The 23892-nt window shown below is 39.2% G+C and overlaps 1 protein-coding gene across 8 annotated transcripts in view; it reads right to left on the reverse strand.

Annotated features, from left to right (window-relative positions):
* Positions 1-98: 98 nt before the first annotated feature.
* Positions 99-23892, reverse strand: part of myrf (myelin regulatory factor) — a 25637-nt gene continuing 1843 nt past the window's right edge. The window contains exons 1-28 of one of the 8 annotated variants that reach the window (XM_039808643.1): positions 23216-23892; positions 18659-18702; positions 14246-14336; positions 13764-14045; positions 13194-13255; positions 10194-10416; positions 9967-10067; positions 9681-9795; positions 8608-8803; positions 8439-8515; positions 8231-8341; positions 8029-8134; positions 6380-6580; positions 6012-6120; positions 5693-5802; positions 5453-5613; positions 5267-5339; positions 4921-5003; positions 4748-4816; positions 4561-4644; positions 4279-4346; positions 4109-4183; positions 3798-4028; positions 3527-3620; positions 3073-3135; positions 2639-2744; positions 2391-2465; positions 99-2250 (exon numbers count right to left, since the gene is read on the reverse strand). The exon at positions 23216-23892 is cut by the window's right edge and continues 300 nt beyond it. In XM_039808643.1, the coding sequence (XP_039664577.1) occupies positions 2170-2250; positions 2391-2465; positions 2639-2744; positions 3073-3135; positions 3527-3620; positions 3798-4028; positions 4109-4183; positions 4279-4346; positions 4561-4644; positions 4748-4816; positions 4921-5003; positions 5267-5339; positions 5453-5613; positions 5693-5802; positions 6012-6120; positions 6380-6580; positions 8029-8134; positions 8231-8341; positions 8439-8515; positions 8608-8803; positions 9681-9795; positions 9967-10067; positions 10194-10416; positions 13194-13255; positions 13764-14045; positions 14246-14336; positions 18659-18677 (3066 nt within the window). In that variant the 5' untranslated portion in view covers positions 18678-18702; positions 23216-23892 and the 3' untranslated portion in view covers positions 99-2169. The remainder of the gene's footprint in view (positions 2251-2390; positions 2466-2638; positions 2745-3072; positions 3136-3526; positions 3621-3797; positions 4029-4108; positions 4184-4278; positions 4347-4560; positions 4645-4747; positions 4817-4920; positions 5004-5266; positions 5340-5452; positions 5614-5692; positions 5803-6011; positions 6121-6379; positions 6581-8028; positions 8135-8230; positions 8342-8438; positions 8516-8607; positions 8804-9680; positions 9796-9966; positions 10068-10193; positions 10417-13193; positions 13256-13763; positions 14046-14245; positions 14337-18658; positions 18703-23215) is intronic. The other 7 variants (XM_039808640.1, XM_039808639.1, XM_039808638.1 and 4 more) reach the window with 7 other exon arrangements.

Consider the following 23892-nt stretch of genomic DNA (forward strand, 5'->3'; position numbering starts at 1 on the left):
TAGCTATCTTAATAAATATCCGGCTGCCATCTAGCGGACAAAGTGAGCAATTAGTTTTCAGTTAAGGAAGCAGTTTGACAATCAAACACTACAGAAAATTCAATCACAAATTTATTTACTACATGCATTTACATAGTATTACAGCATTTTTTTTTTTGACAAAAGGCTTTGAAAAATGTAATGATAAAATGGGCTAAAACGACAAAGTAGTGATATTAAAGTACTCAACGAGTTTTAATGTTTTGGAATTTTCTCCTAACAAATAGTGCTACAATTAGAAATGTATTGCTGTGTGTGTGTGTGTGTGTGTGTGTGTGTGTGTGTGTGTTTACATGTTTGTCAATAATTTCTCGGCTCCATTAGCTAAAGGTTAATATATTATTGATAATACAACAACCCCAAAACATATCAACTATAAAAACAATATGATAAAACACATCAGATAAAAAGGAGCATTGGTAGTAACAAAATGAAGCTATACAGTTACATGTAATGCAGTTCTACCAGAGTAAATGAAAACAGTCTGGTGCATTGGATAGAGCAAGCAGTTCATATATACAGTGCAAAAAGTGCTACAGTGGTTTCATTATGCTAGCTGGTGCATTATAAATAAGCTAAAATAGTACACTATACCCACCAAAGTCATAATAATTATACCGAAAGCATTTTACAGTGTCCTAATAATATGATAAATTCAATAAACGTTTGTCTGATGGCTCTTTTTCCTATTTAATATTGATTTTACATTTGAGATACACTATTGTATTTTTTTCTTTCTGAATACAGACACATATGGAATATGAATTTAAAAACAAATTTTGACAAATGCAACAAGAGCATGGTGGTGAGAGTAAGTGGAGAATGGCTTTAAAACAAGAAAAGATAATAGAAGAAAACATACATACAATCCAGTTATACTCAAAGGGTTATTACTACATATTCTTAATTGTAAAGGCACAGGAAAAGTATTCAAAACATCCAGAGAAATACATGAAACCGTCCAGTGTTTAATTTTATCTCTGCAGTGTGCGTAACTAAATGCAACTCCTCCTCAGCTTTATGATCGAGCCATTAAAAATGAATTTTCATAGCTGAAGCATTTGAGTTGCCTCTGAGCGGAAATGTATAATTTTAGAGAAATGATTGGGCATGCAACTGAAATGATTTTATGCCATTTATTGCCTTACCAGCATTCTGTCTGGTTAGCAAATACAGTGTAAGCTATTCCAGTGTTTCTATAGTCAGTGTTGGACTTGTTGCATTCACTATCAGATGCTAAGAGCTGTCAGTGTTTCTACATGTTCAGTTCCAGTGAATTGTTTATTTTGTTTACCAGTCTTATCGCATGTCTTCCAGTGAATCTGCTGAAATTAGTATGACTTGTATGCCTTCATTTTTGGAACGATAATGAAGATTTCTGTGTAATAGTATGCATATGCATAAACATTTAATGTAACAATTTGATGTTTCACTTAATGTCACAATTGAGATAGCAATACTGCAAAGTATGAGAAGATGCTGCATGATGAGAAAGTCGACTGCCTCCTGGGGGGGCCCAGGATTTTGCCAGTGTGCGCTACTGAGGTACAGTATATCTTCAATGCGAATTGCAACAATTCACTGAGGCCTTCAGCAGAGGCCAATGATCTTCTTTCCAGTGTATAAAACTATTGAAAAGTGTTTTTGTTTTTAGTCGACACTGATTTCATCGTACTTAGAGATTCATTGTATTAAAAAAAAAAAAACGTGTGCAGCATCTACTGTATCTTAGCCTGGACTTCATTTAGAAACTTGAATTCTGCTAAAAAGTAACTCTGGCTTGTATTAAGTATGGACTTGGTGATCATTAATAAAATGACCTATAAACTCATGGACTCAGTTAACAGTGACACAACACAATCGTCAATTACAGTGATCTAAAACATTTTCAGTGACAGAAAAAAACAGTGTTTCAACTCCAGTCATCACAGCAAAAAGAGATGTCTTAATGCATATACATGTGGAGGCGATAACAGTGACAGGGACAGTGGTATATAATTTGTTCTGTATGAATATCTTAAAAAAATAACGTACAATAATGAGACAAAATCCTATCCTATCACAACAGTGTACAAATGGAACCACAAATGTGGTGTATTGTAAAGGCACTGGGACACATTGTCTTCCTTCTCACACACAGCTGCTTTGAATGATAAAATGGTAGTCAGAGTATGATGAGGTTTCTCCTTCAGTGGCACAGCTCGCCTCGCTCTGTCAATGGAAAGCACATGGAGATAAAACATGTATGAATAAATCATTGTCTTAATTTAAACTAAGTACTATAATAATTGGATCAACAACATACAGGAACCACGCAGCGTCTGAAGCCTCTCATATTTTAGTTTACTTACAGACAGGGAGACACGGAAGTGATAGGTGATGTCCTGGAAGGACAGCACAGGCACTGACCAAAGGTGATGAGTCCCCTTAGAAAAAAGTATGAAGAATATAATGAGTCAGTAAGTAAGTCATTTGATTAATAATAATAATAATAATAATAATAATAATAATGCTAGTTTAATATATTTGTAGTGGTACAAAATGACAAAGAAGGAAATATGTTTTGATTTTATGATGGATCATGATTCTCATTATGTACCTTTGTTGATGTACTCTGTCCCCCATAGAGCTCAGTCTCTGTGTGGTTGGGGCATAAACGTCCCTTGGTGGCTCCACATTGTCGTACCCACACGCTGTTCGTGGACCTGCAATGAATTAAATATGCTTGCTGTCTCTTTGGCCTACAGTTGAAATGTTGTGTTTTAGTTGCACAGGTTTAACTTTGTTTTATATCAGCTGACCTGCTGTGCACTGACTACAATAGTCTTGGTAAAGTTAGTTTAGGAATTATTGGAATTAATTCATTGGAAGTGTATCGATGAAAACTTCTTCTCTAGTCTCTATTTTACAAATAATTACTGCCAAATTCCATGGCTCTTGACAAGAAACCTTTGGAAATGATGGACCTGTAAAAGTAAGCATTACCACTGCATGCATGCAGTTATGTAGATAGTGTGACGTTTGTATACTCACGTCATGTGCAAAGTGATTTGTGAGATGGAGGAATTTCTGTTTCCATGAAGTGATACTGTATAGCTAGAGTCAACATAGAGATAAATAGCATCAGCATTAAGCATCAAGACCTGAATTTAAACTGTAATTGTATAAAAGGAAAACACACAGAGAAGTTACAAATGAAAGAAAAATTCATATAAATGAGTGGAGAAACATTCAGATGCTTCCATCCAGCGCATGACATTTCACGTAGTAGTTTGATGACTTTGAAAATGATGTGAAATACATGCTATGACCTTCACAATCACCAGACCTTAACCCGACTAAACCCCTTTGGGAAACTTTGGACCGAGAAGTAATATAGCACTCTCCACTACCATCATAAAAACACCTAATTAGGGAATATCTTTTGAAAAAATGGTGTTCATCCCTCAATGTCAACTCAATACTAGTGCAACTTTTAAGTATATACCTGCAGCTTTCTGGTGTTGCGCAAGTTTGTGCTGTGATCTCTTGGTTTGTCTCCACGATATGTAGACTAGTCAGAGAGTGAGCTGACCTTCCTCCTGCAAAAGTAAGAAAAGCTGCACTATGAGCACTGTACCCATACTGTAGAATTCCATTGTATAGTATGTAGATAGGCTTTGTTTGCTGTTGTCAAACACATGGCTTTACTGTGTTTGTATACTGCATGTTATATGTGTGAAGAAAGTGCCATGTCTGGGCTGTGTTTGTGGATTTACCCTTTGTGTGTAGGCTGCGTTGTCTGCGTGGCAGTGTCAGCTGACCTGGGGGCAGACGGTTGGTAGCTCCCACTCCGCCCAGGTCTGTAGGTGCCGGCCTTTTAGACTTGGCAAAGTACAAAGGTGCTGAGGTGTGACTCAGACGGTTTCTATTGCGGCCATCCTTGTCCATTGGTCTGGACTTGGCCTTCTTGATCATAGTTCCTGGTGTGGGAACCAGGCTGCCTAAATCTAGAGAAGGAAGATTTTTAACCTGCATCGAAGACAAATGTACACTACGGGAAAACATGTCATATTTCTTGCTTACTTACCTGGTGTGGATTGGTTGTTATTCAATATCAAATCTATAGCTGATTGGTTATTTATGGCTGTAGTTGAACAGCAAGCTGCAGTATTTGTAAGAGAATGAGAGAAAAGGGACAGATCTGAGTTAGCCTGTTGATTTCCATGTTTTTTTAAACTACCGAACTTAGCCACTCACATGGTGCAGGGGTGGTGATCAGTGGAGCATATGGACTCCTACGTGAGGATCCCAAAGCAGCTCTGGACCTGCACCAATCAGATGGCAGTACAGGAAGTCAAGAGCATGCTTTCAGTAAAATAATGATACATTTCAAACTCAATTACTTTCACGGTGTATAGATATGTGACTCATAATCTCCTTTCAGACAGGAATAAGGAAACACCCAACTAAGCAATCAAAGATAAGACTGAAAGAGTAGATCAGAAAATGAAACAATGAAGTAGCAAGAAAGGTAGGTACCATGGGCAGACAGGTGGACAGAAAGTTACAGTGGCAGTGAAGATGGGCATCCAAGAGATGTAGAGAACACAGGAAGGAACATAGCTACAGAAAGCAGGAACAGATTATATAGAAAGACATTAATGGAGGAGAGATTGATTTATTTTACCATCAAGCTTAAGCGTCTCTTTCCCTCAAAAGCACATACCCATCTTTCTCTGTGACGTCTCCTCTATGGTGAAGAGTCAACACATAAAGGACGGACATGGAAATGACACTGTCGGGGAACAAATAAAGATCATGTCACTACTGTATGCAGATGAAGCTGATTTTTTTGTTTACCCACCACTCCCTCCCCAAACACATTTTGCTCAGTCTAACCTGAAGGCCATGACAATGACCAGTGCCAGGATGGTTCCCTGCATGAACCTCTGGCTGATGCAGCCTTGATCTGGAGTCGAATTCTGCAATAACAACACACAGATTACATTAAAGTTGTAATCAGAATCAGAATCAGAAAAGGATTTTTTGCCAAGTAAGGTGAGTAACACAAGACATTTGCCTTGATGGTTGGTGCATACATAAACAAACATATTACAAATTAATATGAAATAAACAATATATACAAAATAGCTGTTTAACATACGAAAATGAGGCTGAATGGTTTAGCGCAGAATCCTGCTGTTCACTTATAACACCGTTTAAATACATAATTATCACCACAGACCTTGCTCCCAGGTTTGACTGTCTTCTTCCTGAGTGGGCCACTTCCTGTTCTGCTGAAATAACTCCCTGATTGGCTACATGGGTAAGAAAAACAAAAATAATTTATCAATTCTTTTCTAATCATACAAGATTATTTAACACCCGCCCTAAAGCCAAATCTGAGGCGACTTCTGCTCATTGCTCTCACCTGACAGTACTTCCACTCACGGTGCTCTTCATGCTGTCAAGACGACGTAGCTTGGCCAGTTTTCGGCTCCAGCGCTCCAGTTCATCTATGCGAGTCTCCAGGTTGTCTGTGAGCTTACACAGCTCCTTCACTGCTCCCACGTTCTCCATGAAGATAAGGTCCTTTGAAATAAGAGGGAAAGCTGGTAGTGTGTATGGAAGTGATGTCTGTGTGCACTGTATGTTTATGTGTTTTCATTACCTTGTTGACCACTAACAGGTTGGGGATAGTTTCTCCATTGGCACACACCACATCACCCCCCTCCTTCACTGCTTCAGGCAAGATTTGCTGAACCTCTTGAGCGATCACTCCTGCAGGAGAATATAACAAGTGCTAAAGTGAAAAAGAGCAGTGAAAGCATGACTGCATGCACAGATACAGAACACAGTTGCATAACAATGCACATGGAGAAAAATACGGATCAAATATTAAGACATTAAGATGATAACATGATGTACAGCATACAACGAATGAGATGATGGATGCAATAATTGAAATTTGTTATTCATGAAGTTGTTACCAGTCTCTGCAGTGTTCTCTATGCCCACGGTGGCAGCAAACTCAGGCTTGTATTGATAATGGACCAGCCTCATCTGAGAAATCCGTTTCAAATTGTCTGTGGTGTTGACCTACACACAGACAGAATGACAATGATGTCCATGCAGATGGTATGAAAACACAATGTTCCTGTTGCAGATGAAAATGCTTGAACCAAGAACAATGTAAAGACAAAACTCAGAGGTCAACTGCACAGTCAGCTGTGCTGAGCATGGGCATTTGGATGACATGATTCATGATGACAAGCACACAAGGCACAAAATGACACACTAAAACACACACACACACACACGCACGCCCATATACATACACACTGAGTGTCATCCTGACCTCCTGCACATTTTCTTTGGCCCTGATGTCAGACGGGTGTACTAGGGAGCCCATGACCTTCAGGTTGCCATGGACAACAAGGGCCTCATCCGGCCGGTCGGTGTTGATGCCAACTCTCCCGTGGTGGTAGACTGAGTCTGGCAGTTGGCCACGCTGCCACAGCACCTCGCTGTCACTTTCAAACTGGCCTGGGTTGGATGCCTGTAGAGACAAAGGAGAAGGTGCACAGGCAAACAGTAGTTTAGATGTTTCTAAAAGATATGCCAAAAAAAGTAATCCAAATAATTACAATGTTTTTAAAGGAAAAGTTCGACATTTTGAAAAATATGCTTATTCGCTTTCTTGCTGAGAGTTAAATGAGAAAATCGATACCAGTCTTCCAGACAACCAGTAGAGACTCCAGGCAGTGCTCTGCACAGCTCCCAGTTAAGAAATGGTCTAACACAGCCTTTCTCAAACTATGGGGCCGGGCCGCGGAGGAATGCCTGCTGGGCTGCGGGACCCCCCCAAAAAAATAAAATAACTGTAGCCGACGGAGCCGCAGCAATGACAGAGAGGCACGCATGTGTCGTGGCTTGAATCTAACAGGTGTCTCCCTCTGTTTAGGCAACTCCATTGGTGTCGCCAGGTTCATTTTTTCCAGGGCTTTACTCCCAAATGTTTTGATTGTAGCCAAGAATGTAATTTTAAATGTAGGTAATACAAAGTTTAGGTGAGCAATAATATTGCCACATTTTGTTTAAAGTTCCAGTGAAGTGACGTTTACAGTCTTTTACAGTTTATAATGGACGCACTCTGCTGTGGGCATGCCGCGGCAAAAGTGTCGTGTTCATGCTCCATGTATTTCTGTAACTGGGCCCCAGAGGATGAGGGCCAAACATTACTGGGCCTTGGCACAAAAAAGTTTTAAGAAAGGCTCTAACACATAACCCCTGTAAAACAACCACAATTTATTGTTTTTACACTTCTTTTTTGTTGTGAGCTTTAGAGGTGCTGGTAAGCATATTTCATTGATTTTGTTTTGTTGGACTAAGACAGGCTAGCTGTTTCCCCGTTTCCAGTCTTAATGCTAAGCTAAGCTAATCAGCAGCTCCTTCCAGCCACATATTATCTTACAGATATAAGACAAGAAAGGTGTATTACCCAAAACGTGGAACTATTCCTTTAAAACAAGCCTAAGATGTAAAGGGTTGACTTTACATTAGACTTTATAGCTTAGTCAGTGTTTAAATGTTATGAGTTTATAAAATTATTCACCAAATTGTGTTCTCATGTAAGCCCATTAGCTAAAAGTAAATGATTGTGTAGCGATCAAATAGCTCTAATTCTTCTTAAGCTCATGCAGTTAACTATACACTGTAATTACATGTTTTAGACAGTAAGTACAATGACATCGCTGTCCAGTGAAAACTATGTAAAGGCTGACGTTTTGAAGATACATGGTTTTCACAGCCCAGCTTACTACGTATATTGGATTGCACAATAAGTGTGCTGGGGATCACAGCCACATAGATAAAAGGAATGGAAAGACAGACAATGTAGAAGATGTTGAGATCTACACAGTGGTTTTGAAGTGCAGAAAGTTATGTAAAGTAGACCAAAGGTGTCACATTCACAAGGGATATGATTGTTGTAGGAGGCAGACAGACATGGCCAGACGTTACCCTGACGATGATCCTCTCGGATGCTTGGGCAGCCACAGTGTAGCTCTGACTGTGGGACTGAGCATGCAACGCCACCACCAGCATAAAATACCTGCGATGACAAAAACATCAGGAGTAGATATGACTACTGGAGCTATGACAGGATCATAGTGAATCATATGTTTACATGTGATGACATGTCGTTCACCTCTGGTCAGGGTTCGGTTTGCCCTTCTTCCTCATGTTATTTGCAGTGGTCTCGCTGAAGTGGAGCCTCCCCACTGTGACCTTTGTGACCTGCTCTGAGGGCAGGGTGACCCTGGGAGAAACAAAACACAACATGTTATTCAAAGAAATCCTCCTTTCACAGCTATATACTTTTCTGTGAACCTTTCCATTAAAGTGTTCAGACTTACATCACTGGCTTGAAGGGTCTCTTGCTACGGTCAGACTGTGACTGCTCCACACTGATAGATTGATTCACGGCCTCCACCTGGCAATGAAGAGAGAAATATAATGTACACTTAATGCTGTGGAGTTAATTATCTAAGTTGATGCCATGTTCACTATCTTGCGTCTGCGAACCTTTACTCCGTTGAGTTTGAGATAGAAGCAGTCAATGGGCTGCAGGCCGTCACTTGTTTTGATGTACTTGGGATCTCCCAGCATGCCTATGTATACTGTGACCTGGAAATGATTCTTCTTCTGGCAAACAAAAGCATCATCAGCCAAGGAGAAGTTGAAGCCCTTGTCAGCATCAACACGGTAGGTTGGCATTGGACTGAAGACAGGGAAAGAGATTGTGACATTTGAATAATGTGAATAGAAGGCTTATATATATGTTGTAAGAAAAGTGGAAAAACTGCTGCATACTGCAGAGTTTTGCCATTTTTATCACCAGGGGGAGACTCTTGACTGTATTACAGGGGTCTTCCACATGTTTTTAGGTCCAAGCCCTTAGAGAGATGTAAACAGAGCAAATGTAACATATGTAATTTGGTAAAGAAATGGACAACATTTTATAATGTATGTGGTGAGCTAATATGGAGATGGTGACTGACACCCATATTATATTCTTGTGATGCTGACATAAAATCCAAGCCATTTTGTTTATGTAAATAAACGTCTCCTCATTGGTAGAGACCCCTGCATAGGCCCCTGGACCTTAGTAGTTTTGCCATTTTTTTGCCATTACTTTACAACACTGAGGACTGAGATCATCCGAAAGACATAATAAATCTAATTTAAAACCAATGAAAACTGGGCTATAAGCTAAAAGTTGTGATGGGCAACCAGATGGTTTTGATTACATATCTGAAAGGTCTTGTGAGTTCATTTTAACCTTCCTCCCTATCTATAGCTTTTTTTCTATTTTGGCATTGCAAAAGCACAAGTAGGTGCACACTAACTTCTCCCTTTACCCCCTCCTCACGTTGTCTTCCTAAGCCGAAACCCTGTACTCGTTAACTCCTCCGCAGAGCTCACCTCTGAGGAATTTGTAATCCTGCTATTCCATTGCCACTCCCGCTGTATACTTTGAATTATTCATTTAACCAATTATAACTTTAATTTTGGGCTCTGCAGAGTGCTTTCAGCCTTTTCTTCCCAAAATAAAGACTTCAAGATGTACCGACATGCCAAAAATAAATTCCACCCACAGCTCTTTGCAGTTTGCGTCATACAGTGGTGTCCACTTGTTCTGCTGGTGAGGCTGCCACTTAATGCACTGATAGTTTGGGTCCAGGTAGGAGTTGTCTGAATCCTGCATTAAACCTGTGACAAACAGATCAGCAATTAAAGCAAGACAGAAAAATGCAATGAATGTCCGCAACTTTTCTGTAAAAGTCTTTATCTGTGCAAGAGTTAAAGGGTAGGTAAGGGTAGGTAAGAGCAGGTGAGCGTGAGGTAGAGGGGGTGAGGAAGAAAAGAAAGATGCCTGCCTACCTGGTTCTTGTTTGATGATACCTGTGAGGATTTGGGAATTGAGGGTGCTGTTGGGAGAGTCAGAGTGCTTCCTCTTCTTGGCCTGGTGAACAGGGATGCCGCTGTGTGAGAAGATGGAAACACAGTCAAAAGTGGCACACATTTCTACTCAAGCCCATCATTCCTTTTGCTCCATACAAACTGGACACCACAACCCTCCCTCCCTCCTGTATATCTTCATGACTCACTCCTGCCCCTGTGGATGCTGCAGTAGCTGATGGAGCATCTGAGTCTGCTGCATGTCTCCACTTCCGCTTGTGGCTGGACCAATGGGATACTGTGATATCATGGACTCAGGCTTCATGTACATGTCCCGATGCATGCTGGGATAGTGCCCGTGTGGTGGGAGGGGTGGCGTTGGAGTCATGTGACACATGTTCTCTGGTGTCATGGTCCTGATCATGTGAGGATCTAAAAGACACAACGGTGAATAATAACAACAATAATGTCTACATGATTATACATACTGTTACATTTGATCACACACAGAATGCAGCTTTATCTTCTCAAGACTGATCTGTCCATTCTGCATTTCAGACTGCATTTTATTCTACTTCCCTCTAACCCAAGGGGGTAAACCTCTCCCCGGAACGCGTAGCTCCTGTGGCGCCATTTTGATGCTACTAAGCCATTACCTCCCATTAGCATTCCATTGACTGCCATTCATTTTGGCGCCACTTTGACAGCGAATAACTTTACATCTGAAGCGTTTAAAGACTCTATTTGTCCATTGTTTATTTCTAAAGAAACACGACAATGTATACGACAATTGTTAAAGTCTTTAATGACATCCACTCTAACACAGATAGTGGCAAAACCTTAGTCTTGGTGTTACTTGATCTTAGTGCGGCATTTGACACGGTCGACCATGACATATTACTAGATCGATTGAAAAACTTGATTGGCCTTTCTGGATCAGTTCTAAACTGGTTTGAATCCTATCTAAAGAATAGAGACTACTTTGTGTCTATAGGCGATTATGTATCTGAGCGTAAAATTATGACATGTGGAGTTCCCCAAGGCTCAATTCTGGGACCTCTCCTGTTCAACATCTACATGCTTCCATTGGCTCAGATTATGGAAAACAAGATAAGTCACCATATGCGGACGACACACAACTTTATATAACTTTAACGCCAGGAGACTATAGTCCAATACGAAAACTGACTAATTGCACTGAACAAATCAACAACTGGATGTGCCAACATTTTCTAAAATTAAATGAAGAAAAAACTGAGGTGGTTGTTTTTGGATCAAAAGAAGAGAAACTGAAAGTCAGCACTCAGCTTCAAATGGCACTGTTAAAAACAACAGACAAAGCAAAACATCTTGGTGTAGTCATGGACTCAGACCTGAATTTTAACAGCCAAATTAAGACAATAACAAAGTCAGCCTATTACCATTTTAAGAATATATCAAGGATTAGAGGACTTATGTCTCAGCAGAATTTGGAAAAACTGGTCCATGGTTTTATCTTTAGTAAACTTGACTACTGTAACGCCGTCCTTACAGGTCTTCCTAAAAAACTAATTAGACTAGATTTAGAACGCTGCAGCAAGAGTTCTCACTAGGACAAAAAAGTGGATCACATCACTCCAGTTCTAAAGACTTTACATTGGCTTCCTGTGCCTCAAAGAATTGATTTCAAAATACTTCTGCTGGTATATAAATCCCTAAATGGCTTAGGACTAAAATATATTTCAGATCTGTTAGTGCACTATGAATCACCCAGACTTCTCAGGTCGTCTGGGACAGGTCTGCTCGTGGTCCCCAGAGTCAGAACTAAACAGGGAGAAGCAGCGTTCAGTTTTTATGCTCCACATATCTGGAACAAACTACCAGAAAACTGCAGGTCTGCCCCAACTCTCAGCTCTTTTAAATCAAGGCTGAAGACCTTTCTTTTTGATGATGCTTTTCGTTAATTTTTTTATACTGAACAGTGAATTTTATTCTTGTATTTTATCTTGTATTAATTTTAATACAGAACTGTACATTTTATTCTGTGCCTTGTCAGGGTTAATTAGTGGAATTGTTTCCCTTATTAATAAAAAAGCAAAGGGTGTCTACTTTGAAGAATCTAAAATATAAGACATGTTTCAGTTATTTCACACTTTTTTGTTAAGTACATAATTCCATATGTGTTCATTCATAGTTTTGATGCCTTCAGTGACAATCTACAATGTAAATAGTCATGAAAATAAAAAGGAAACGCATTGAGTGAGAAGGTATGTCCAAACTTTTGGCCTGTACTGTAAATAAAATTGCCTTGCCTTGCCTTACATTCGCTGTTTAAGTTTAATTACTAATGTTAACTAGCATTTTAGTTAGCAATAATTAGCCTGTGCCTATGTTATCTATACGCGCTCCGTCTCGGTAAGATTGGGAATTATTGAGATTGCTCTTGGCACAGCTATCAGAAGACTTACAACTTTTAGACAGGTTGCTCACGTCACATCTACATCTTCAAGCTCAGTTGGAGGCTGTGCAGTAACGCTCAGCCATCACCGGAAAAGTGCTTCTAATAGACTTCACTGGTCTCCGTCCAGAGCAACGGGATCTGTTGGTCCAGTTTATATACTGTCTATGCTCTAACCTTAGCTAAAGGTATTTCCATTGTTTCTAACTGGAGAACTGGAGGGATGCCCATCAGATAACATCTCTTCCACACCTTCTCACCAACAGGCAAGACCAATGGAGGTGTGTGAGCGGCAAGAAGTACATGATGACTTTGAGTACCGTTGTTGTTGTTCAACTTGTATGTTCAAACAGGTCAAACATATGCTGGCTCATTCTTTGTGGAAACCCTTGAAATGAAAGCTTGTAAAGCTGAGTTAAAAATTTTTTAATTTCAGTTGATAAAATCCATTTTCCAGACAAATTATGTAAACTCCTGATTAATAAATGACAGATACACGCGGCATTCAATATATTGATTGGTTTGCACATGAACTTCTTTTTGTCTTTATGCTCTGTTTAAATACAACAATGTGATGAGTAACAGATATTGATTTGGCTGTGACCCACATACACCTTGAATACTTGAATACAGTGGCTTTCTCTGACTCTGTGTCTGAGTGCAGTCTACAGATTAAAGTACTATGTTTGTTATATGTTCTACTTTGTGTGTGCTCTTTGTCAAAATCTTTATTCACATTTTTGCAGGGAGAGGAAAAATATGTGTTACTTACCATTCACCTGCTGTGGAGAGTACGGCTCTGAGCTGGAGTCTGGGGGGGACTCAGGTAGCGTCCTGAAAAAGAAACCAGAAGGCAGTAGATGTTATATTCACAAAAAAGACTAATATTCAACTTTTAAATCATAAAAATTAAAATACCATGATTGAAGTTGGGAAGCCCTCCCTCGTATATTCTTTTTTCTAAACTGCCATTATATGCGAGGGAGAAACTCTCCTTTGGGAACAGTGTATAGACGTTCTTTACACAAGATTGTGTGCGTCAGGACTTCTTTGCAGGATGTAATTTGACTCTATCTCTCTCTCTCTCTGTTATCAGTCTCCCTCCCCCTCTTGACCAGCTAGTTTTTTATTTGTACAAATGTAGCTAAATCAAGTATTGATTGCATAATGGGCCTGTTGTTTGTTGGTTTTGTTGCAAGCTTACTTCTGCCCGATTTCATGTATTTAAATTTTGAGTGTTTGAGCATCTTCAACATTTCTTGAACATTCCTAAGTATCAGCTCGTGCTATACTTTCTCCTTCTTGTACCTCTATCCATCCGCCTCCTTGGTATTGTGCTTACCCTGGAGCGTAGTGGCCCCTGTGCTCAGGCTTGATGTGAGCCTGCTGCTGTTGCTGCTGCTGGTGTTGCTGCTGCTGTCCCAGGCAGAGGTAGTTGTGTCGGAGGCCCAGGGATGGACCTGGGGGGTAGGCGTTCTGACAATTAGGAGGCCCAGGCGGAGGGGCTCCTTGGCGCAGTGGAATAGGGGGGCTCACACCACACACCAACCCCCCAGAGGAGGACACTCCTGCCTGGGGAGATGAGTAATTTGGTCCTGGGGTGCTGTGGACCTCTGAGAAACAGCTGGGAGAAAGAAGAAGAAGAAGAAGAAAAACAAGAAGAAGAAGAAGACGAAGAAGAAGAAGAAGAAGAAGAAGAAGAAGAAGAAGAAGAAAAGGGATTAGCCTTATCAGAAAAAACAAATTCCTTTGTAACGACATGATCCGATTCGGTTGGTGTATGTTGTTTTGACATTGCTGGGCATTGCTGGAGTCCCTACTGACATGTCAGTGCTATCGTCCTCCTTGCTGATGTACTCTTCCAGGATACTTGTGTCGATGTTGGCTGGCTCCAGAGAACTGATAATATCATGACCTGTGGTGAAGGGAGGGTCGGGAACACAGAGGAGAGATGGAGAGCATCTGGGAATTAGCAATCTTTCAGCAACTCCACACACTGCCACAATAGCTCTAGTTTCAACACAATGTTGTAAGAATCTATCTATCTATCTAATAAGATATTTTTAACTCATATTATCATTAATAGCTTATTTTGCATAGTTACTACTGATTACACTGTATCAATGAAAATTCACAACCTTTTGCTAAACACATAATCAAGAACACGTAAAAAAAGAAGAGCTCTGCTTTCTGAGAATTTAAAGATTAATGTAACAGGAGTGACCTAAATATGTGTTAGTAGTCAACATTACAGATCACATACTGATGATTCAGTGCCTCTAATTGCTTACACATATAGACTGGAATCACTCCAGTTGACGGTTACTATTTTGTACCTCAGCTGCATTTCCCCATTAAAAAAGAATCACAGTAATAATCAATTAGAATTAAAAAAAAATTACCGAGTTACTAAACTAGATTGTGTAGTTCCCATTTTCTATGTTCACTACAACTGACATCTATGATAAAGATAACCTAAATCTAAAAGCCTGCTTCTTCGCATTGTGTGTGGCATGTTTTAGATTTGATTTAGATTCAGCTTTACTTAAAATACTCTTATAAATAAATAAAACTTTAATTACTTTTATAATATATATATATATATATATATATATATATATATATATATATATATATATATATATATATTAGTAATTAATTCCCTAATGCTCCCTTTACTTCACCCCAGGGTCATTTTCGCCCTTTGATAGCCAAAGCCTCACAAATCCCAAACACATGACCTCACTTAATCTTTAAAACTCCAAAATGCAGAACAAGCACTCGCTTATGCATATATTTAGAAAAGATTAAAGGACTTTTTTTATAAACCAACCTTCTATTGCACCCAGAGCATTCAACTCAAATGTTACATGAGAGAAAGTGATGCATTTTCTTTAAAGCTATCACTAGTTGTCCCAGACTGCAGATGCTGGAAACAGAGTGAGTGTGAGAGAGGAGAGGGGGAGCAGGACAGAGGGGGTGAAGAAGAGGGTAAGGACCTGGTATATAGTGGGTGGGCAGGCAAACCCAGTCTCTCTCTCTCTCTCTGACACACACACACACACACACACATACACACACACTTTCTCTGATAGATTAAGCAGCTACTCAGTTGGGAATGCAAGGAATTTTTGTGTTAGCATTGGGAAAAAATCTCCTCTTCCCTCTTTTTTATCTTCCAGTAATGCTTTACTCTTCATCAGAAACCCAACAGAAATGTCAGTTATTAGTATTATAGTCACAGTTTATCTCCTAACTCTCTCCGTTCACCACAAATGATTTATCTCATTAAAAATATATGCTTCATCCCATCGAAGCGCAGAGCTGACATCATGAACATCTTACAACCTTCAATTACTAAACCCACAAACCAAACCACTTGTCTCCAACCAATTAAATCAAGAACACCCCATATTATATTGTTTACCATTATAAATTCTCATGTTACCATGTTTTTGGAGAAAACTTGCATGTTTACACTGACTAGCTTTCTTGACTGGATAGAAACAGATGGTTAATGTCTCTTAATACGTGCCAGTGCAAGGGGAGAAAAGCAGTATAGTTCCCCCTAAATAACATCCAGATGTGCACCCCACCCAAATAGGCGGTAAATTTAAGCTGGCAGGCCTGATAACGAAAAATAGAGGGATGGAGGGAGAGTGGAGGGGAGGGTAGATAGATAGAGCTTGACGAGAGCAGGGGCAAGAAAGACAGAATACAAGTTTGATGTCCAAGGATGGAATGATAGAGGGGAACCCCTACAAGGAAGACTGAGAAGAGAAAATGAAACAGGGCTATAATAAAGTGTCCAAGAGAAGTTCAAGAACAAAGTCCTCTACCAAAACCCAGTTATGTATAATCAACAATTTTATACTATTTTATATACTACTATTATATATATAATATGTTTTGGCTATAAACTATATACATACATATGACACCTTTAAATTCATTTGACAAACTTGTTAACAAACAATGAATGGAAGTCCAATATTCACTTCGTGTAAGCTCTGTTTTTGGTCTCCACCAACTCCTGATGGAAATATTTGGCTCTTTAGCTACTAAATGCCGAACAGATAAACAATGAGCTGATACTCTCAAGCCCTGTAAAGTCGAGGGGAGCTGCAGATTTGACTGGAAATTTTCAGCAATCACCCCTTTAGCAAGTGACCCCTTTCACATTGTCAAATCATTTTCATGTTGTAATTTGATACATTGTTATAGCACAAAATATTGATTACAGCCACTTCAATTGTGTTGAACCTTTCAAAGATTGGAGCATGAGAAACTACATTTTTCAGATACCAATGTAACACCTTTATATATTTGTCTAAATTACTTTTCAGTGGAACAACAGTAACATTTATACTTAACGCTTAACACTTTCTGCAAACAGATAAGAATATATTGTAGTTATCTGTTTGCAAAAAGTGTTAAGAATATATTTTAGTTGCACACTGAAGCACAAAAATGAATGGTAATCTTATTTGTAGCCTTAGTTATCCACCTGCATGAACTCCAATGTATAGGGCATGCCGCTGCATATATTTTAATGACGTTATATCATTAACTACTGAACTGTAAAAAGCACAGGCAAGTTGATCACTGTGTGGAAGCCAATTTTACATTAAAAGGAGGTAACAGGAAGTTAACAGGTGTACAGTTCATTGGGTGGATAATTTTCAGACTAGACTGTGAAATCATTGGTAAGAAGAAATGTTACAAAAATAAAATTGTGTATATAAAAATCCAAAGCCTAACAAACCTACAAAAGCCAAGGCATTAAAATAGCATTTTTCTAAGTCTCTCATAACTTTTCTGCTGATGAACATGTTCACTGAGAAAATATATAGTACGTTTGGTGCCTCTTGGAGATACTTCGACCATTGTAACAATGAACAAATCAAACAAGAGAGTTTTTGCCATTTGTAATGATTGTAGGAAAGTTATGGGAAAGGCTGTCATTAAATGCTATTATTGTGCAGGTAAAGAGTAATAGAAAGATAAATTAAGTAACAGTAACCTCAGAATCACTGAATCAGTTAAGTTTGAATTACTGTGAACTGGATGTGTAAATCCCCCCGCCCTCTATGTTTTCTCTGTCCAGCTGTGTTTAACAAGGAACAGTGAAATGATTGTCAGTCCAACTTCGATACAGACTGGCCTTTTGAGAGATTACGGGCTGAGAGGCGAGTGTGTGTGTGTGTTTGCCTGTAGGCATACGTGTGCATGTGTGTGTTTGTTTGTTTGTGTATGTGTGTGTGTTATGCCACCATTTCAATGCCTGGGTTGTCAGCAGTAATAATCTAAAATGAACACAAACAGAGGACCAAGTGTTTGAGTACCCATTAAACATGATTTGACTTATATCATTCAATCAAATGAACAGCTTTTCCTTACATTCTTCTTTTAAAAATAGTAGCATATAACTTGATTATCTTCCTGTAGAGTTGTGTAAGCTATTACTAAGACCATAAGCATGCAAGAAAATGAATTTGAAGAACTTGAAGATGTTTTGCATCCAAATGAGATTTGTACACACTTACATGTGTGTTAATAATTAAACACTTTCAGAGGAACAAAGTCCATCTGATTACCAAACAGCTAGACCAGAATGAACTTGGCTGCACATAAACGCATATGTCTGTATATACAGACAGTGAACACACTTTCTAAGATATTTAACATCAAATTACACTGAACCAATAATTTAAAAGCTAATTTAAAAAGCTTTACAACTAACATTAAAACAGCTGTTTGTATAGAATTATTTAACGTATTATATAACAGGTATATATCTACAATAAATTAACAGGTGCTATTAGTCTATATGTCTTAAATCTCAATGCACTTATGGATTTTTATTTTCACAAAAATCAACTAAAAATAACCTGACAGATCTTAGTAATGTCCATATAATCAATGTACACAAGCAAACAATCTCTCAGTTGTTCTACAAGATGCTGCACAGTCTATGAATACAGGGATTGTTGCTCCAATGTACAATTTAACACACATACAGACATAAATAGTGTTAGACAGCTCTGACATATTGCCTTAGAGTTATAGACCTTCTCCATTTGTTTACAAGACAGGGTTAAACTGGTAAAAGAGTGAAAAGCATCACTATGACACAGATACTAATTAAGAAGTGAATACAAACACAAAGCCGCTCCTCATGTAGGGACTAATAAATCACAGCTAAAGAGAAGCAGAGTGGACAGAGCGGCAGAGTACCTGCGCGTAGCCAAAGCATGTTGATGTCCTTGAGATGAAAGCACCTGAAACAGAAGATGAGAAGAACAATTCCTCTCTAATTTTCACATGTTTCCCTACTCGGGCTGAAAGACTTTCTTCTGTAGACCTGAGAGTCGCAGATCAGAGTAACAAATGTGTGTGTGTGTGTGTGTGTGTGTGTGTGTGTGTGTGTGTGTGTGTGTGTGTGTGTGTGTGTGTGTGTGTGTGTGTGTGTGTGTGTGTGTGTGGCGTGCATGCCTATGTGTAAAAGCATATGTGTGCGAGTGTGTGTGAGAAAGGCTCGGAGAGTGTTATAATGAGGATTATTCCTCAGTCATGAGAAAGGGCTGTACCAGGCTACCACACACAGCCCTAGTCGCACACAAGCACTGGTCGCACCGGCGGACCTGGCTCAGGAGATTACAGGAGTGACAAGGCTGGGGCCGGGACACGGAGGAAGGCTGGAAAAAAATCACGAACACTGCAAATGTGAGGTTGAGTTTGAGGGTTAGCACTACACAGAATTACAGAACACGGCGAGAGAGAGAAGATGCAAGAAGATGAAGAAGACATCGAGGAGGTAAAAGAATAGAAAGAAGATGTAGAGTAACATGAAGAAGAAGAAGAAGAAAAAAAGAGGAAGAAGAAGAAGAAGAAGAAGAAGAAGAAGAAGAAGAAGAAAGATTGGCATATTATAATGCTCAGAATTCAGTCATGTAGATTAATAAAAAAAATGTTGTACTATATACTATAGGATGACATTCAGGATGCAAACAAACCCCCTTGCACTCTAATACTGCAGTCCAAGTTTTTTCCCTATAACAGCCTCTCTTTAAGTTATAACAGACACACATGAACACACACATAAAATTAAGAATTCATCTCCTGAAGTCCAGTTCAACCACAAACAACATGCACCGGCTGAGGATTACTCAGTTGGCAGTCAGCACTGATTGGAGTGAGCCACAACAATGAAAAACAAAACCTACTTGTAAGCACTGGCTGCTCAAAAACAATACATTCCTCTAACTGCAATTTATTGCTAAACCTGTAAATCAGAGAAACCGTCCAAACTTCGCTCTGTTTCACACAGGTTTTCCAAGATGGACGACGGCCTTCCCATCCATGATATATAACTACTACTGTGGGAGTACAGCGGGACTTAATAGGAATTTTGATATAGTAACATGTGTGATGAGTTCATCTTCTAAGGGCAATATGGAGCAAGAAGGTGATTAATTCACCTTCAGACATGGTTAGGAAGGGAATATGCTCATTTTCAAAATATAGGTTTTCAGCCACATTAGCAGGGGCAGCTGGTTCTGTGGATAGTAATGTTCACTGCCGTCGGTCCAGAATGAGCTACCTTAACAACTAAAACAGGGTTCAATTTCCACCCTTGGATCCATTATCCAAAAGGTTTGAAATCCTCTTCACCAAATTATCCAATGACAATTGTACACCTGTTCTAGGTTGACTGTATATGAGTTTGCATAATGTCTTTGTCCGTTATGACAAGCGACAGTAGAGTCAAAACGTTAGTCTGTTTGCACGATTAAAGGCTTCAAGTCACTCAGTGTACTCAGGTCCCCCCACCCCCACCCCCCCCACACACACTCCTCCCCCCCCACCGATGAATAGCTTGAGATCTATTGGATGGATTGCCATGACATTTTGTGCAGATATTCATGTTCCTCAGAGGATGAATCCTACTGACTTTGGTGAGTCCTTGACATTTCCATCTAGTGCCAATGTTGAGATAAAACCTTTCTGAGGCTATTAAATGGATTGCCAGGAAAATTGGTACAGACATTCATGCCTACATCACGACGAATTGTAACAGCTTCGGTTGCGCTGACACCTAGCGCCACCATCAGGTCATTACTTTATCCAGTACTTTGGTTTTACGTTAATTACATCAATGACATTCGCTCAGCCTCAGCTGTACTTTCTTTTGTGCTAAATTAGAAAATGTTCTTGTGCTAAAATACTAAACTAAGATTCTGAACATGGTAAACACAAAGTAAAGCATGTTTAGCATTGCCAGTGTGAGCATGTTAGCATCCTGACTAGACAAGACATTTGAAAGTTTCACTGGAGGAAATTGTTATAGACCAAACAATTAATCAAGAAAATTATTAGCAGATTAATTGAAAGGGAAAATAATTGTTAGTTGCAGCCCTATTTCTAATGTTAGCATTTAACTCAAAGCTCTGCTTTGCATAAGAACAGCCTTACAAAGCTGCTATCATGGCTATAGGTGCTTATTCTATTACAGTCTAATGTCTGCTGGATCCACATTTATTGCAGAGGCAAAAACAATTTGTCTGCATACATAATCTTCAAAACATTGTACATGAATGTTTCAATTCCAATGCATTTGGTCTTCAGGACATGCTGAAAATGTAGCACAGGCAGTGTGGGACATCGTTTAATCAAGTGTTTGGTTGACTTAGGATGGGGTAACACAACACAACAGCTACAAATGTCATGATCCTTTTATGTGCAAACATGGTTCTGCGACTGTTTGTTGTCTAAAGTGAGTCATAGAGGAGAAGGTCAAGTTTTGGGGGAGGTTGGTGGTTTAACTGGGTTTCTCTCAACAGGCAAGTCTTTCTCCATCCTGAGTCTGCACTATCTCACCTCCTCACCCTGTCTGCTCACTGTCACTCTAATGGAGTCAGAGGGAGAGAGAGAGAGAGCGCCTGGGGAAGGCCAAATACTCTAGGAGAAACACCAGTCTCACCTCATTGTGTTTTAACAGCCACTGGGGCAATGCCAGGAATGTACACTGTGCATTAGTGTGAATGTATACATATTTCACTAATCCTATTAAAACACAGTTTACCAGTGCCGGAATCCATTATAGTGCAGTGTGTGTGTGTATGTGTGTGTGTGTGTGTGTGTGTGTGTGTGTGTGTGTGTGTGTGTGTGTGTGTGTGTGTGTGTGTGTGTTTGTGTGTGTGTACACTTCTGTATAACTGTGTCTCTTTCAGATAAAGGGCAAGATGAACATGGACACTAATTATCTAATATATCAAACTGAAGTCTTATTGATGTTACTTTCTGTCACCAATTTAAATTCAAGGTTGATTACCAAAGGGCTTGATTCCGCGATCTGAGAGAGATATAATGAGGAGTTTGATATCACTAGTGTTAGTTAAGAAAAACAACACGTTAAATCAGAAAATAAGCATCTGTATACTTCTCATGGGCAAGATGACATTTTAGTCCAAGCTAAAAGTGGCTGAAATAAAGCCAAAGTAAGAACATCTCTTTTACTCCCAAAGCAAGAATGTAAACACACTAAATCCCTGTCAGAGTGGCAAGGAACCTTTGACAGTCATGGATGGCTGTGTATATTTAAGTCAACACTCTGTGTATACTATAATCAAGTGTTAAGTCTCTGTACAGATAACTTATTATACATAAACCACAGTATGTGTTTTATGTGCACTTGACTTCTGGAACATTTGACATTAAGTTTCTAAAAAAAAATAAAAGATGAATTCTGTGGCAAGCTGAAAGTCACAGAGCACAGTGAAAAACTCTTCAAACAAAAGTGACAAAATGTAATTGTCTTGCTTGTGATATTTGAAAAATAATTGCAGAAATAAATTCACAAAGGGATTACTATTCTCAAATTGTTACAGATTAAATGAACACAATTCAGTCAAGATCTGTGTGTAAGTCAACACACACACCCAAGATGTAGTTAAGAAAAAGGGTTGGTAAATTAGGGATGTAATACAGGAGAAACCAAAAAACTATATATACTATATAAAACTATATGTTGAAAAAAGTTTATTTATCTTATTATTTAAAGTCATAGTATTTAATATTGTATCTTCATCAAGATGATTTTAAGGGGCTACACATACATTGGTGCTTTTCTGAACAAATTGTGGATCTATTCATGGTCGTTTGCCTTATGATGAGCAACACTACATCACTATCACATTGCTCATGTCTGTCTCTAACACACACATTGTGCCACAGCACCCTTGCAAAACACACCATTTATCTTGACTTGAATTCCTACACCCTTCCAACTCTCAACCCCACCCTCCTCCACCTCCTTATTTTTTTTCTTTTTTTTAGGATTCCCCGTTTAACTTGATCTGTTACCCATCACCAGCACTATTGCTCCCTGCACCCGTTAAACCTACTGACTTCTTACATTTTTAGTTTTTAAGATGAACAACAGGTAGCCTAAGGTTTAAGGGAAAACCAAGTGCAGTGCACATTGTATTTGGGAAACAGCTATTATTATTTTGATGTTAACCACCTGCCATGTGTGCGTCAGAATAGTTTAAACCAGGCTTTGTGACACTGAAGTTAAACTACAGGCTATAATAGCACACCAGGTAAAACTAGATTTGACAAGAGCTTACACTTAAACACATTTAGTTTCGTTCTTCGTTCTAAAACAAATAATGTCAAAGTGATTGTAAAAGTAACACAAATCTCATCTTTTCCGCTCTATTAATGTTCTGTACAATGAGTTTTAATACCGAAGTGTATTGGTAAATACATATCATAATCAGATATTCTTACCTTCAAAAAATCTCTGTAACGCTTCTGTTTCATCTACCACGTCCATCCTAGCGGGTCCCACATAAAAAATCCATTAAAGTCCCCCCCTGTCCGAACGAAATAAATTCGGATCGGGGAAACTTTCAAACACACATCACGGAATCCAGATTATTTTCTTAGTGACGATTTCTTGTTTTAGTTCACATAAATCCAACGCTTCATGCGGAGAACTTCTTTCTCCTGTTCAACAACTTGGCACTGGATTGACGTCCTTTAGCCAAACGCCTCCAATGACGCTAAGGTTTAGGCTACAACTTTAAAACTACAGACTTAATTAAGGTGCCAACAAAAATCCGTATATGAACAACGTTAAAAATGTTGCCTTCAGGCGCACCTTCATTTCAGCTCCCACAAGTAGGGTCATAATAAATCTTTGGCAACAAAAAATATATATATATCGTCAGTCTGTGGAAAAATCGACAGGAAAATATAAGTCTTTCAAAATAAAATAAAAATGTGCGTAAAAGTTGACTGAACTTGACTAAGAAGTCTCTTCTGTTGATTCTCTTCCTCCTTCGCCTCTCCCTCTCAAACAGGATGTGTGCAGCACAGACTCGGAGGAGAGGAGCTGAGGCAGGTGAGGGATGTGCGCCAGGCTGCTGCAAATATCCCCGGACCGCGTGTGCCTCTGTGGTACT

Source organism: Perca fluviatilis, chromosome 8 (genome assembly GCF_010015445.1).
Source record: "Perca fluviatilis chromosome 8, GENO_Pfluv_1.0, whole genome shotgun sequence".
NCBI lineage: Eukaryota > Metazoa > Chordata > Actinopteri > Perciformes > Percidae > Perca > Perca fluviatilis.